Source organism: Zingiber officinale, chromosome 10A, assembly GCF_018446385.1.
Source record: "Zingiber officinale cultivar Zhangliang chromosome 10A, Zo_v1.1, whole genome shotgun sequence".
NCBI classification, from domain to species: Eukaryota; Viridiplantae; Streptophyta; class Magnoliopsida; order Zingiberales; family Zingiberaceae; genus Zingiber; species Zingiber officinale.
In genome coordinates this window covers 5,214,567-5,229,298 of record NC_056004.1, presented here as the reverse complement: position 1 = coordinate 5,229,298, position 14,732 = coordinate 5,214,567, and the positions used below count along the sequence as shown (strand labels likewise).

Sequence of the window (14,732 nt, the reverse complement as noted above, 5' to 3'; positions counted from 1 at the left end):
TGGCGTTTCATGTTTGTTGATCGGCGTTCGTCCTTATAGTCTACTTGATTAATTCTGGAAAAAAAAAAAAGAAGAAAAAAAATGTTTCTTGGTCCCTCAATCTCATTGTTCTGATCAGTGTCTTTTTTGCCTTGGATTGTTGTCTACTCTTCAATCATCACGATTCTTCATACTCTCAGACTCGAGATAATGCAATAGGTAATCATTTTTTTTGGTTGTTGTTAAATCATGTTCGAACAAAGGATGGCCGGACAGCAATTGCGGTGTATGTGCCTTATGTATCCCAATACTAACAACTCTTGGCGGATTTTCACAACTATTTTGCACGACTATCTCTTCTATCTGTGAAACACTCGAGTCTTCCCTAGTTTATCCACGCCAAGGTTTGTGGTTCTTTTGGTGATACACCATCTGTATCATTAACCTCTTTGTCTTCACCATGGGAGGTGCACCAGGGTGATCATGGCTATTGTCGGCTGGATCAAGTGAAGGGCGGGCTCCAATCTTGCTGCACCATCATGTGACATTCGACTGCAGAATCAGTTGCAGTCTTGCAGAGCAGGAAAAGATTGAAAATGATCCCAACCATGAACCATCATCTTCATCTGCGTTTTCTTCATCACCTTTAGCATCACCATCATAAATATGTTCATTTACCTCTTTTCCTTTTAAGCTTGTGCTTGTCTAAAATTTACTGAACCTCAGTCCCAATTTGACCTGCATTGTCGCCGGACCTTGTGGATTGCCCCAATCATCTCTTGAAGATGCAAAGAGCACTAACTATCTCAGTAGTCACGTTCCAGTGAGCAAAGAAGAGAATGCAATCCCAACTCACAAGCACGATCTCAGTACAAAATTGAATATTTTAGTCAGTATTAACTTAACCACCCCCATATATCCATATCATCACTAGCAGAATCAACATCATCAACAAGCGGCACTGTTCCTAACTATCTGGGTGGGCTACCTGCAACTAACTCTAGCAGAATCATTAGCTGAATTACCACTGCTTTGCTTTCGATGGATTGAATTGATAGAAAACAAGGTATAATTAAGGCTTTCATTAGCAGAATGATTAGTTGAATCACCTGTGTTACTAAAGAGCATGTCATCGTTTACTAAATAGCTTCAATTATTGCTGCTGCAGCCCCACAGTGATCCATGCTTGGTGATGAGAATCTATTGAAGCTTGGTGCTACTGCAAAGTCAGTCCCACACTTTAGGGACCATAACATTGATTTACTTTTTCCTTGTTTTTTTTCTTTTAAGTAATATTGAAAGTCATTATTATAAAAGGCCAATTTTGACAATCTTAGATCGTCCGAAACCTCGGTAAACCATTGATTAAAGAGTGGCATAAGCATAACTGACAGTATCAATTTCCACCTATGAAAAAATGAGACCAGTACCCCCTCCCCGACATGGTGCACTTATAGAAGCAATGGTAAGAAGTAGAAACGGGAGGATTCAAAACTCACCATATGTTCGCGGTGTTTGAACCGATACTAGGCCATCTGTTGGATCTATTTATATTTTTTAGATTTATCATGATGATCAATGAAAATTTTCCTCGCAACTATATCAACCTCATACTCATGAATAGGTAAATTGCTTTTGTGAAACAAAAAATGCTAATCTCAGATCATAACATCAACTTTACTAGAATTAGATAAGTCGAATTTTAGCTTAAGCGGTTGATGACCATATTAGTTTCTTCTATGTGCAACGAACTTACTGAAGCAGGAATGAGAATCGCTTTTTGTACCAGGAAATTAGTAAAAAGTTGCATTGATAAATCACAAAAAGTTATCTGCACTACCCATAAGCAACCAATACATCACCACTATCAGATCTCTCTCGCAGTCCTGTTCACTAGATAATCTAATAGGCATATGGAAATGAAAAAATAATAGCTGATTACAAAATGCAACATAAAATCATACAAAACAAAATCGTGCATAAATAATTATTCCTCTAAAATGAACTAAATGATTGCCCGTGAGCAAACATTGATTCCACCTCGTACATTCTGTCTTCTCTGCTGGCTATTAGCTATAAAATTGTTAAGTTAAAAGCTGATAATTCATAGACATTGAATCATCTCTAATGCTATTCCACGCCAGTGCGCATCTTGACAGTCCATATCAGGCATTTTCCTCCTTTGTTAGCCTTTGACCGGCCCAACAATTAGTTAACTTTCTTTCTGAAAAGTTTCTTACTGCTGCAATTTAGGTACCTTGACAAGATGTACACTCTTTACAAGACCCTTGCCAACCTCCCCAACTTTCTTTAGGGCGTCTGTTAGCTCAATGCTGCTCTCATCCGCTCCATCTCGGCCACGTTTCTACACATAAAGCATATATAAAAACAGTCTGCACGCTTTAAATGAGAAATGTATAAATAAATGATGTTTACCCTTGAATCCTTTTTATCACAGGTTAAGCCAAGTACATCACCCCCAAGAGAATCATACCATATCTTGAAAGTGGTTGGGAACTCTCTCTGAAGCCAATATACAGCAGATGGAAAATAAAGAGCATTCCAAATATAAGCTCGTCTTCAGTTCATGACATGATAGGTTTAAGAACTTACCTTCAGATCCTGCAGAAAACATCTGGTTGGGTCAAAACCAACCATCAATTTATTTCTTGCTTCTTCTAAGCTTTGTACTCCATCGAGAGTCGTGTAAGGAAGGAAAAGGTTGCTTGCTTTCCCACAAATGACAAGCTTCCCTGAAAGTAAATCACAAACACAATGAGATTTATGCTAGTGAAATGTGCACATCCCTGATCTGCAAAACACTAACCGAAGTCAACGACAGCTGGGAAGAGAAGGTGCTGGGGAGTAGAAAGCTTATCATGATGGAGAACAACAACAGCATCATAGTTGTTCAAAGGAGTTCGAAAAAGACACTGCCAGCCAGATGCAAGAAAAAGAAATCAATGTTAGAATTCAGAGAGAATATAGCCAAAGAACACAAGGTAATACAATTTTACCTCCCATGTGTAAGGACCATCGGCACCACGTAGAATGAGATTTGTCAAAAGGTCAGCACTGCTACGAGCATATGAACATATGCGCTTAAGCTCCTTTTACAGAAAAAAAAGATAATAAAATGACCAGTCGAATCAAAGTTTCAAAATGAAGCAATATAGTAGATGAGTTACTGGTCTTCATCATTAAAACATGACAGATGAAAAGAAGTAATTATTCATGTAAGTGGTTAGCGCCGACCATACTTGGATGTCAAATTAACATTTAAAAACTCGTTCAAATATGAAACCAGTTATGATTCATCACATCCTGGTGCAATTATAAGAAAAAATAAGCTTGCTTTTTTATGGATTCTAATTTTTACATGAGGGAGGTCTCTACTAACAGAATATGACTTAGGATCATAAAATAAATGCTGACAAGTATTGGCATTGAGTTTTATGTAAGGTCATATTGACCGACTAATGCATTGTTCTTGCAATTACTGGTTCACTAACTATTTAAGTTTTCCTACAAAAGCCTCAGAATCATAACATCCTAACCCATATCGTGTCTAATTCTCAAGATAATTTGCACCCAAACCAAATTGCTACATTCAGTGTCAAAAGCAATCGCATATCTATTACAATATATAAACTAGCTGAAAGGCATGCTGAAGATATATTGATAGATAAGAGAGCACAGTATAACAGCACATCAGTCCAAGTTAGGTTTTGTTTCTTGCAAAGGAATCATTCCCTTTTTGACGGAAAAAAAGGAGAGAAATTTTTCAACACTTTATTTACCATAGATTAATAAAAACATAAATTAAAAAAAAGAGATTAGAAAATTCAAGAAAAAAAATCAAAAAAATTTAAGCCTGAATTTGAGCTTCATTCTATGCGAAAGTGAATTTTCTTCTCATGAAAGCAATCTAAGTGATATCTGGAGAAGTTTTTTTAATGCTTTTCTTTCCTCCAGCTGTTTTGTTTCTGGTTCCCTACACTTGTGGTAAATGCAGTGAGAAAACAAAGTGCAACTGAACAATGAACTGATTCTGATAAAGATACATTTAAGAAAAGAAGTGAAAAAAAAGATAGTAGTATTTGGCAAGTGTGAATGCATAAGCTCACCTTATGTTATAATACCTCATTGATAGTCTCAATGATGTCGTAAAGCAAAGAGGGAAATGGACAAATTATATAAAATAAATCAAGAACAATTATCGTGCCTGACTGACAAAATTATAATATGTATTGAAGAGCATACCAGCTAAAAACCAGGAAATAAATTAACATATTTTGAAATAAATATGCAGATGAATGTACAATCAAGAAAATCACTTACTGATCGGTTTGGTGACAACCTTGTCCAGGCTTTAGATGTTTTATCATATGGAGCAGCTAAGAACATGGATGGTGCGATATTTTTATTTTCTTCATAATATTTTCCTCTTGATATGAAATTTTCCTGGCAAATGAACAATGATTCTATCATGTGTGCATATCAAAATTCCTTAAAGACTACATCTCAACCAGTAATGAAATAAGATAAACATTGATTGACTAATTACATTGATCTCATTTTCGTCCTTCAGTGTTAAGTCCCCATTTATGTCAATTATCAAAGGAGAGAAGGTCCAATCATAGCATGAGAGAAACCGCAAAAACCTGTGATTGAGTTTGAATTGGCATAGTAGAACAAATTAGAGAACTCACAAAGAGAAAGATGATTAGAGGACAAGAAACTTCTCAAATGTAATCAAGATTTTTGTATTAAATAAACCTAAAATGAACCGAGCTAAAATAAGACAGATGAATATGGATCAGTTTCATTATGTACAGAAAAGGGATATAAATATCAATGTTGTGAAGAAATGGGATAAAATAGTCTGACTTACAATAAATCAGTTCTATAAAATAAATTAAGTCAGATCTAAACTACAAATTTTAATTTATTTCTGATCGTCATAGTCAAGTCCGTTGTTTGTCCCACACATGCCCCTATAGACGTTACTCCCATGATACTCAATTTGAGTAGCCACTTTGATGATCATTGGTCACTTGCTCATGTATAATAATTTACAGACTGGAATATGAAAGACAAGAAACAAGAACAACATTTCTTTTAGGGCATGAAATAGAAGCAGCACAAAGGGCACATGCAGCAGTCACTCAGTAGTATGAACCAATCACATCCAGCAAACAACTTGACTATCAACAAAAGAATAATAAGCAATGATGATCTAAATACTATTTGCCACGTTTAGAAACAAAAAATCAAAGCATGAGATAGTTTACCAAATTCAGAAATTGGCAGCTTCTTTTCAGCAACCAAAAATTAACAAAAAAATTGTAGACAGATGATTTGATAGGAAAAGTGATAGAGAATACCTTAGAAAACCAGTAACCCTCGAACATGGAGCATGAAAAGGAAAAGGCTTCAAGAAAAGGTAAGCAACTATCAATTCAACTGCTTCCTCTTCCAAAAATGAAGAAAAAAGGTGTGCAGCAACCCAACGTTTTGCAAGCCTACAAAGCAAGATAAGACAAAAAAAAGACGACAACTAAAATTTGAGAGAAACTGAACTACTGTGGGGTAGCAGAAGTTCAAACTGAAGAAAATTTTACCTAACTACTGGACCATATGTAGGGTAGCAGCCATGTAAACCATTAATCATACTGGAGTGCTGGCTCCACATAAAAAGTTTTTTGTCTATTGACAAAATCTCATTTTTATCCACAACACCTAGAAGAGCATAGGCATATAAGCATCACAATCAAAATAATAGTATATAAGTGATCGATTGCAGACTCAGTATCCAAACCTTGTGTTTGTAACATGTTTAATCCTTTCTCATGCATAATCCTGAGACAAAATGAATAACCAGACATAAGTATATTCACCTCGTCTTCAGCAGCAACACAAAGTGCACTCCAGCGCTCCTCAAGACTGCATAAAAATAATCATCAGTCATCCAAGACAAAATTGATCAACTAGCGTAACATAAGGTCAGGTCCATACAGTAGTACTCCAACAAACTTCCTACCTTTCTCCAATTTTTAGCAAAAATGCAGATTTAGTCTTCTCAATGGCTACAGAATCCAACGGCCAATTGCCTGATCCCTCCAACTGTACATGATAGCAAATGAAACTAAGATGAGCAAGTATCAAAAAGTATTTAAAAACCACCCTAAATAAATAACCAAGAAGAGGACCTGCATATAGCAATACCTGAATCATGACTTCTAGTGTTGGAATACAGGTTGTAGCTGACTTCGGCAGCTTTTTGCCATATTTTGTTTCATAAGCTAGAGGATGAGGTTGGGGAGGAAAAACAGATGTATGCCTGAATGCTACATGAAAACTTAATTCAGTCATGTGGTTATGCAGGTCAAAAGAAGACAAAACGTTTACTTTTAAACTGCAAATCATGCAGAATGCAATGGCAAACAGACAAATTTATTGCACAAGAATTAACACGGCCTACTAATACAAATTTATACACTAATTCACTGAAATGTAGATTCCTTACTCATGCAATGATCATATCTAGTCACAAAAAAATGTGCACATGCCAAATAAAAACCAAGAGAGTAATACCAGGGGAAAAAAAAAAATCAAAAACAGGATTACAAGACAAGCTGGATGCAACATCAAAAACAGGATTACAAGACAAGCTGGATGCATATTATAATTTAATGGAAAAAATAACAAATACGATAACTCAGATAAAACCAATCAAACTAAGCCATTTTCACAGGCCAAATTACATATCACATAAAAGCTGAAGGATGGGAAGAAGAATAAATACAATTTTTTTTGTATTATTCCTGAAGCTGATAATGACAGTACAAACTGATATAGCAGAAGCAGTCAATGACACTAATGAATTGAATTATTTTTCATCACCCAGAATAGCAACAAATAATTGACAGTTGTATAAACAGACAATAGTGCAAAAAGGAAAACTGGATATGCTCATACACCCTCAAACATAACAGGCAAAACAAACCATGAGGAGCATAAAAGGGAGCACAACAAAAACATATTTAAGGTAAAAAATACTGCTCACCCTTTATCGTAACTAAAATTTCATCTATTAAGGTAAGTTTATCCACAACAGAGAAACAAACTAACAAAACCTTCCAATGGTTGCTTTTGGCAATTAATTTGCATAGATCCTGTTAGGCATATAAGAGTTGTTAGGAAGTATCAAAGGATTTGTGGCAAATGTGTGTTACCAGAAGGGTGTAACCGCATATCTAAATGTATGCCAAGTTTGCAAACATCCTGTTGGGAAGATTGTCATCATTAACAAATGTCAAAATGGAAGTGAACAGAAGACCCATAGAGGAAATTAAACACACTAATATCTACTGATGCAACACCAAATTCGAACAATTTGACACAAAGAACCAACACCGAAAGAGAAAATATTATAAAACTGAAGATTATCAAAATAAAAGGGTTAGGTTCTTTTTTTAAAGGCTCCAAGCTTGATCTATTCTCCATAAAAAAAAGGATAAAAAATCATCTATATCTCCTTGGTAAATAGATAACCAAATTTGTAAATATGGTTCTAAACAAGAATTAAACCACCTTGTTTGATATGACAATAAAATTAAATTTTACAACCTATATCCTCAATGTTTCTTTAAGCTCATAGAAATAAAACCTGGATCAAGTGGCTGCACACTGGATATTTTCAGAGGAATGTCCTCTAAAAGCCGCAACCGCTTTGACAAAAGCTCAAAAGCCTCTAGCAGCACACTAGAAAATGCTACAGGATCTAGAGAATCAGAAAGACAAGGTAGATAATTGAGCGCAAAATGCACAAAAAAAAGGAAACGAGACAACAGCACAAGGAAAAAAAAAGGGACAACAAAGCAAGAACAGCCTTACCTTTACCATTAACTTGCAGGCAGAAATCCAGCTGATCAACAACATGAACTATGTCTTCCTTAGAAAGAAGTAAATGTTTAGAGATTAAGTAATCACAAATTCTTTTAATTATCAAATGTCTCTCCCATGGCTCACACTCCCATACTGTAACAAGGCAAAATGATTTTAGATTTTTAGTGAAATCAGAAGGCATCCCGACTAAACACAAGTATATAAGCTAGAAGACAAAAAGGCCACCTGTGCTTTCTGCAATGGCCCCATCTTTAAATCTCCTAAGCTCTGCTTTTTCTCCCCAGAATTTTCTAAACTTCATAGCCTGGAGGATAAGTGAACCCATTTATCCTTAATTGTACATGTAAAGATAAGATAATCATACTAACTACTGAATTAAGTTCAGAAAAAAAAAAGATAAAAGAAATTGCCTCCTCTTTATTTTCTGGGTTTGGACCAATATCAACCACTCTGAAGCTGTTCTCTTGAGAGCTGATTAATATTCCGACAATGATTGGCTCATTACCAAAATATGACAATCCCTGCAAGCAAGCACTATTAATTTCAATAAAAAAAGTAATGATAAAAGTGAAATAAAATTAGTACACCAATCTGCATAGTGCATACATCTTCTATGTTCCAATCTAAAGGTGTACTTCTCCATACTACACGAACTAATTTTGCTCTATCACTTAGCCCTCTTTGCAGTAGAGATTGGACATTCTTTTCGTAAATTCTCCAACATTCATTGTCCATACAAAAATCTCCCGAACAAATTTTAGGATTAGCTTTCAAATTTATCCTGTAATGAGAGGAAGTAAATAACATCAAAATTTTGGAAATAAGTGAACTTGCTGAAGGATTTCAAAGTAACAATCATTTTATCATTAAATATCAAAAAATAAAAAAAATGTAAAATAAGGACTATGAGGACCAACAAGAATTCAGAAACAAAAATCACCAAGTATTGTATGAACCATCAATGTCCACCCCCTGAAGTGACCATTATGATTCAGTTTAATAAAGATACTGATCCCATTAGAAAAAGCTTCAAAGTCTCCATGGAGGCACAAAGATGCAGAATATGTTACAAAGTGTACAAGTTAAGCTAAACTATAATCAGTATTTGATCCTTGATTACAGTAATTTAGAAGGACAAAGAGAGGGAAAGGGAAAGAGTTAGAGGATCAAAAAGTAAAAACTTCCATATAATCAAATTTTAGAACAACAAATTTTCCAATAACCTTCTCATGCTTCTCAGTTTTCACATCATTAATTAGTAGCCCATGTAGGAACAAAAGAAACAAGAGAATAGTGTTTCAAAAACTAGTGAACTCATCCATCAAGTTTATTGGTGAAAATTACTGCAAACGCTGAAAAACATTATGCTATGAAAGGAAACATCTTTTGAAGAAATTAACAGGAGTTTGGGTATGATAATTTTCTAATAAAAAAAGAGAGAAAAGAAAAGAAAACTAGATATTGTGTATACAATATATATAGGACATGTTCCAGGTTTCAATAAACTTTTGTGGTTTATAACTTATATGCTTCCATCAAGTTCAAAAAACAAGTCTGAGGTCTCAAGTTTTATTGGGAGACTGATTACCTCAAGCAAGAATCAAACTTAGCAGCAAAGTCAACCTTTGTCATGAAAATCTCCTCAAATCCACCACCCCTGCATTTGTCAATACACTTAAGAGTCCAAGATACTTCATCCTGCAGCTGAAGTGGAAGAAAAACCATGTATACTCTCAGAGCACCAACAATAACATCAAATAATTGACAATGGAAGGTACGTATGACCAAGGATTATCAGAATGAACACCAAGTGGAAGATGTATATGCCAAAGTGAAATAGAACAGTGAAGATGGATATGGATGCTGGCACAACTATGATAGGGATGGTTACCTCCACAAATGCTGTCTTTGTCATGCGAAACAACAAGTTGAAGGAGCATGATGCATCAAGAAGTACTGTATCAAAGGATTTTACGAGCTGATTCAAATCCTGAAAGAGATTCACACACCAAGGAACAGATTTATGCAGGAAAGAACAATGATCTTGTAAGCAGACAATCAAATACTAAATTCTTCGAGCACAAAAGGGAAAACATTGTGCCTGATAAAGTGTTAGTTACCTAATACTAGAAAATAGAGAAGTCAATTAATCCATAGTACTAGCGTGTAACAAGTAAAGACACAAAACAGAAGCCACTGCACAAGATGCATACCTCCTTCGCTATATTACAATGGCCTTGAGGGTGAAGGAAAAGTGGTCTACCTTTCAAGCTTAAAGTTGCTGCAGAGAAGAAACAATTTGAAGTTCAATATTTGTGAAGCGAAGACACTATCTAAAATTAAGAGGTAATCTGATCAATTCAACAAATTATTTTTTCAGACCAATAGCAAATCAGGGAATATAAGTTAGCATTGAATGGAGATAATCATAAAAGAGAAGTTAGAAGGTTTTTTCATTAAGACAAAGAATGAAGAAGAAATAAAAAATGGGAATTCTAGATTTGTATAGGCGAATGTCAAGAATATCATATGTTCAGACCATTCAAACTGGAACATGCTTCATCACCAGTACATTAAAATAATAAATAAATCTTTCACAGAAGGTAGCAGTGTAGCACTTCTTAATCACCATCTACATAGGCCACAAGGAGAAGGTTTGACCTTTTTCAGCAGTGACTTCCAGCACCGAAACCATTATTTGTGACAATTTCATATTTCCAGTTTGCAGATTTTAGAAAATAAAATAAAGGCATTGAAAATTAAAAAGAAAAAAAGTAAAAGTTTATCATATGATTAAGTTCTAGTAAGTTCAAATGTGTTAAACCAATCAATTCTAAATAATTTACTAATCTCTTCTACTTTCAAATTCTATTTTTAAGAGAAAAACGAAAATAGGAAAATTTTCCACAGCGACACCAGGGTCAAATACTAGTTTCATGTAGACATTGACCTGAGACTGTAACAGACCAGGTACAATACAGCAGCTTTCAGTGTGTCCAAAAAAATTGTGCAAGATTATTGGACGATGATTTTACTCCTTTAGTATCTTGAGGAAATGGAGCCAGAAAATAAAGTGCAAATTAAAAATCTGCATATCTACTGAGATATTTTGAGACAAAATACAACTATCTCAAATGCAAATTATCGAATTAAAAAAAAAAGAAACAAAGGAAACACACGGTGTAATATTATACTTTTGTTAGTAAATGTAAATCCATGGATCCTAAAGTTGATGAAAAGGAGCCTCAGTGCTATGGCTGCGGCATTGCAGAGATAAAAACACTGCACAAAAACCAAAATGAGCATATCTCTACTTCCTACAGTAGATATTTACCAATAAATTTGGATGTCTATTTTCCTAGAACAACTGACAATATAATAAATTATAAAATATATGAGTGAGTGATATGTGTCAAACAAACATTCAAACTAAAGTTAGAAGTTTCGTCTCCAATAAAAAAGAAAGTTCCATTGTTCTGTAAGTCAATACATAATTTGAATTTTTTTGTCTCCAATAGATAAGCTGATTGAACCCAGCAACTTAAAATTAGAGCTGGAGTCAAATCTCAATCAAATTCTCAGGCAGGATACTAACTTAAGTCAATAAAATGGACTGACCAACAAATCAGAATCTGCAACTATTCATCAATAATGTCACAGGTGTTGGGTGCTCACTGAGGCATTCAGGCAAGACAAAGTCAAGACATCGTGCATCTCAAGAACAAGAAGTTACATGAGATACAGCCATGAATCTAGATGTGTGCCTCGCTGAACCAAATCATACGTGGAAAAAGGCAAGCTTCTTTTTGCATTCACTTTACCTTTCTTTTTCCTGTTATAGTTCATGCACAAACAACTCTCCTATGTTCATTGCCAGAGATGGAACAAACAAATAAAAAGAAAGAAAACTAGACATTATAAAGCATGGAGATGAGATAATATAATATATTTCACTCGTATAAAAGCTATTTGCATAATTTCATATTTTCTTAATTTTAGATATTTCATAAATAAGTGCCTAACTTCAGCCTGGTGAATACCCAACACTAGGACAATAAGAATCAGTGACAACTTAAGAGGTCCAAGAGCCTTTAATAGTACTACAACTAATTGTGACAATGAAACGTTTAACTCAATATGTAACCTGAAATTTAAGTTATCAACAACCATTTAGAACCAGAGTTTTGGTTATGGATTGGATTATTATTAAATACAACACAGTTCTAATTGCATATCAAGTTCTACCTAGCAGTTGCACTAAATTTGAACAATGCCAACGTGAATTTCATATCACCTTCTGAACATATAGAAACAAATAAAACGACAATAGTCCTTAGAACAAAGGCCTATTGATGGAATTTTCCTTTTTAATATGACATTTTGGACAGTTATTATACAAATTGAAATCTCCATATACAGAGTAGTTCTTTTTTAAGATGACATGCAAATAGTTAATTGCAAGGACTTAAATCCATGTGCATAGCGTTGAAACAGAAAATAAGCAGTAATCTTTTACCAATAAATTTCAGTGTAACACGGAAAATTTGCATCACGTTCATTGACTTGTGTATAAGGCTTTCTCCAGACCCAACAACAAGGTGCGACAAAATCATAGATATTAAATAACCATTTAAGCTGTCATGTGAATAAAGGGAATTCCTATTCCGAGCCCAAACCTGCAGAGATCAATTAATCAGTCCAACTTAACCAAAAATGTTCTACATATTATTAATAATGCTTATGCATGAGCTAATATTTAAACCAGATTGAAACTTTTATGTTATCAAATAGCTGGAATTGGCATGCTCATAGTAACTTTTGTAATGAACATCAAAATTGTCAATTTTCAGCAAAGGTTTACTTTGAGCAAAATTAGTGCTTCCTTCAAAACTTTCCATTCATGAAAAGTTTTTTGCACATATTCAGAGTTCTCCTCCAAGAACATATCTTCCAAGATGCTGCTGTTGTATATTGGAGTTGCTTGGGCAAGACCATCTTCTGCAATGATACATAGGAAAATTTAAGTGCACTCTAAAGCCCAAGAAATTCAGCTGGGCAGGCCACTGACAAATATTACCTTGTGAAAATGAGCGAACGTTATTTCGCGACAAACTCAACCTGGACATGCTAAATAAAGAAGTTGCAGTTGGAATTATCCGAATGAAACATTCAGAAAGATCTGGAGAGTCCATTACTGCAGCACCGAGAAAGGTAGTTTAGTTTTGTCACCAAACAAATGACATTAATAATCTGGCCCTTAAAATAGAGAAACAGAAGAATGATCTTCTATGGTGAGGCCTCAAATAAATCACATCGTTCAACATAATTGTAGTGCTTATAATGTTTTAGGGAAAGAACGCAAAATTGTATAGATATTAAAGTACGCTTTAAAAAGAACCTGGAAAAATTATCAATACAGGTTTGCGGCCTTCATTCTGAAAGCTTGACCATGCAATCTTCTTAACAGCAGAGCATGATTCCAAGCTCTTCTCTATAACCCGGAGATAAAGGAACCTCTTTGCATGGTACCTATGGTTCAAATAATCCTTCTCGTGAAAGCAACCCTAAACACAAAATTGCATGTTATTGCAAAACCCGATCAGCCTACGAGAAAACTAGAAAACGTGCAAAAACTCACCTTAGGCATTCGAACTAAAAGATCAACGTTAATGTCAGGTTTTGCGACCGAACTTATCGAGTGGCTTCCGCCAACTTGGATGGACTCAGGGACACGGAACGTGAAAGAAACTTTCTCACTTGGCACGCCAAGGTCTTCGATGAATCTGGAAGCCTCGTCGGCCCTCACTAACCGCTCAGGGATCGACTTTATGGCATCTACAACAGAAGCGACCGCTAGGTCTACAATTTTAACAATGGAATCATCCAGTTGCACCTCTTTCAGTAGCTCTCCGAGCTTGAAATCCATAGAGTCTGATTCCATGGTTTGGAGGGAAGGTAAGAATGGAATTAAGCAGACGACTACTGATGATAGCGAGAAGAGATAAAGTGGCGACTATAGTTTGGGCGAAGCGAAAGTGATATTAGGGTGAGCGGCTAAGAATAGAGTAGAGTTTGGAAGAGAGGCAGCGCGGGAGGAAACAAAGGATTGGGCGGCGGCGGCACGGCGGCGGCGTCGAGTAGGGCAAGAGCACGGGAGGGAAAACGTTAACTTTTGTATAATATATTCAACGAGAGGAATAGGTCGAACTGATTCTTCCGGTTCGGGATACTCACAAACAAAAAGGCATTAATTTAGATGTAAAACATTAAAAATCTTTTTTTTATAAAAAAATTACATGGTAGAAAAAAAAGTTTTAAAAAAATAATTAAAATATTTATGAACTAGAAATACGATATAAAAGTAATCGAACTGAACATGTCCGATAGTCGAGAAGACGGAAGCTGGGGATATGATGTTCCGATTGATCGTGTGTTGACTCCACGTGGCCCTACAATCATAACTACATCAGTGCCAAATTAGGGAAGGATTCTCGACGTTGCCCTCCGACGCTAAAGTCAGTCAACGACGATGTGTGGAAGCAAAGCAAAATAACGAACAGTAGCAGCAACAGTGGATTCTCTCATACCTCCGTTGAAGCTTGGACCCCCTTTTATATAGGGCTCCTGTAGAGTGCGTGCACACTTACCAAGGCGTGCGCGCTTTCCCCACGATTTCCATGAAAATATGTGTTAAGAAAGTGTCTCTGACACAATACCTTAATGAGTCGAGCATATCTCTGACATGACAATAAAAGCTTCCGTCGTACGATCCTCTGTCTGACCATGTCGTCTGTCGGCGCACTGACTTCCAAAAGGATACCGACAAATACGCCTTTTGTCTG

The 14,732-nt window shown here is 35.5% G+C and overlaps 1 protein-coding gene across 1 annotated transcript; it reads right to left on the bottom strand.

Annotated features, from left to right (window-relative positions):
- Positions 1-1,772: 1,772 nt before the first annotated feature.
- Positions 1,773-14,101, bottom strand: LOC122027886 (nucleolar protein 6-like). Its single transcript, XM_042586902.1, has 25 exons — positions 13,529-14,101; positions 13,289-13,454; positions 12,968-13,084; positions 12,752-12,888; positions 12,407-12,566; positions 10,104-10,171; positions 9,782-9,880; positions 9,479-9,594; positions 8,497-8,671; positions 8,301-8,411; positions 8,116-8,194; positions 7,879-8,022; positions 7,652-7,765; positions 6,208-6,329; positions 6,023-6,105; positions 5,801-5,925; positions 5,604-5,721; positions 5,367-5,504; positions 4,547-4,643; positions 4,321-4,443; positions 2,997-3,089; positions 2,807-2,912; positions 2,593-2,732; positions 2,416-2,502; positions 1,773-2,344 (listed from the first exon to the last, which is right to left on the bottom strand). Exons 1-25 carry the CDS (start codon positions 13,829-13,831, stop codon positions 2,216-2,218), a joined length of 3,150 nt encoding a protein of 1,049 aa, XP_042442836.1. The 5' UTR covers positions 13,832-14,101; the 3' UTR covers positions 1,773-2,215.
- Positions 14,102-14,732: the final 631 nt, after the last annotated feature.

Coding starts and splice junctions, on each gene's coding strand:
- LOC122027886 (XM_042586902.1), bottom strand. CDS start 13,831: ATGGAATCAGACTCTATGGATTTCAAGCTCGGAGAGCTACTGAAAGAG. Junction 6,106..6,207: donor CACTAGAAGTCATGATTCAG/GTATTGCTATAT, acceptor TATCATGTACAG/TTGGAGGGATCAGGCAATTG. Junction 2,345..2,415: donor GTGATAAAAAGGATTCAAGG/GTAAACATCATT, acceptor CTTTATGTGTAG/AAACGTGGCCGAGATGGAGC.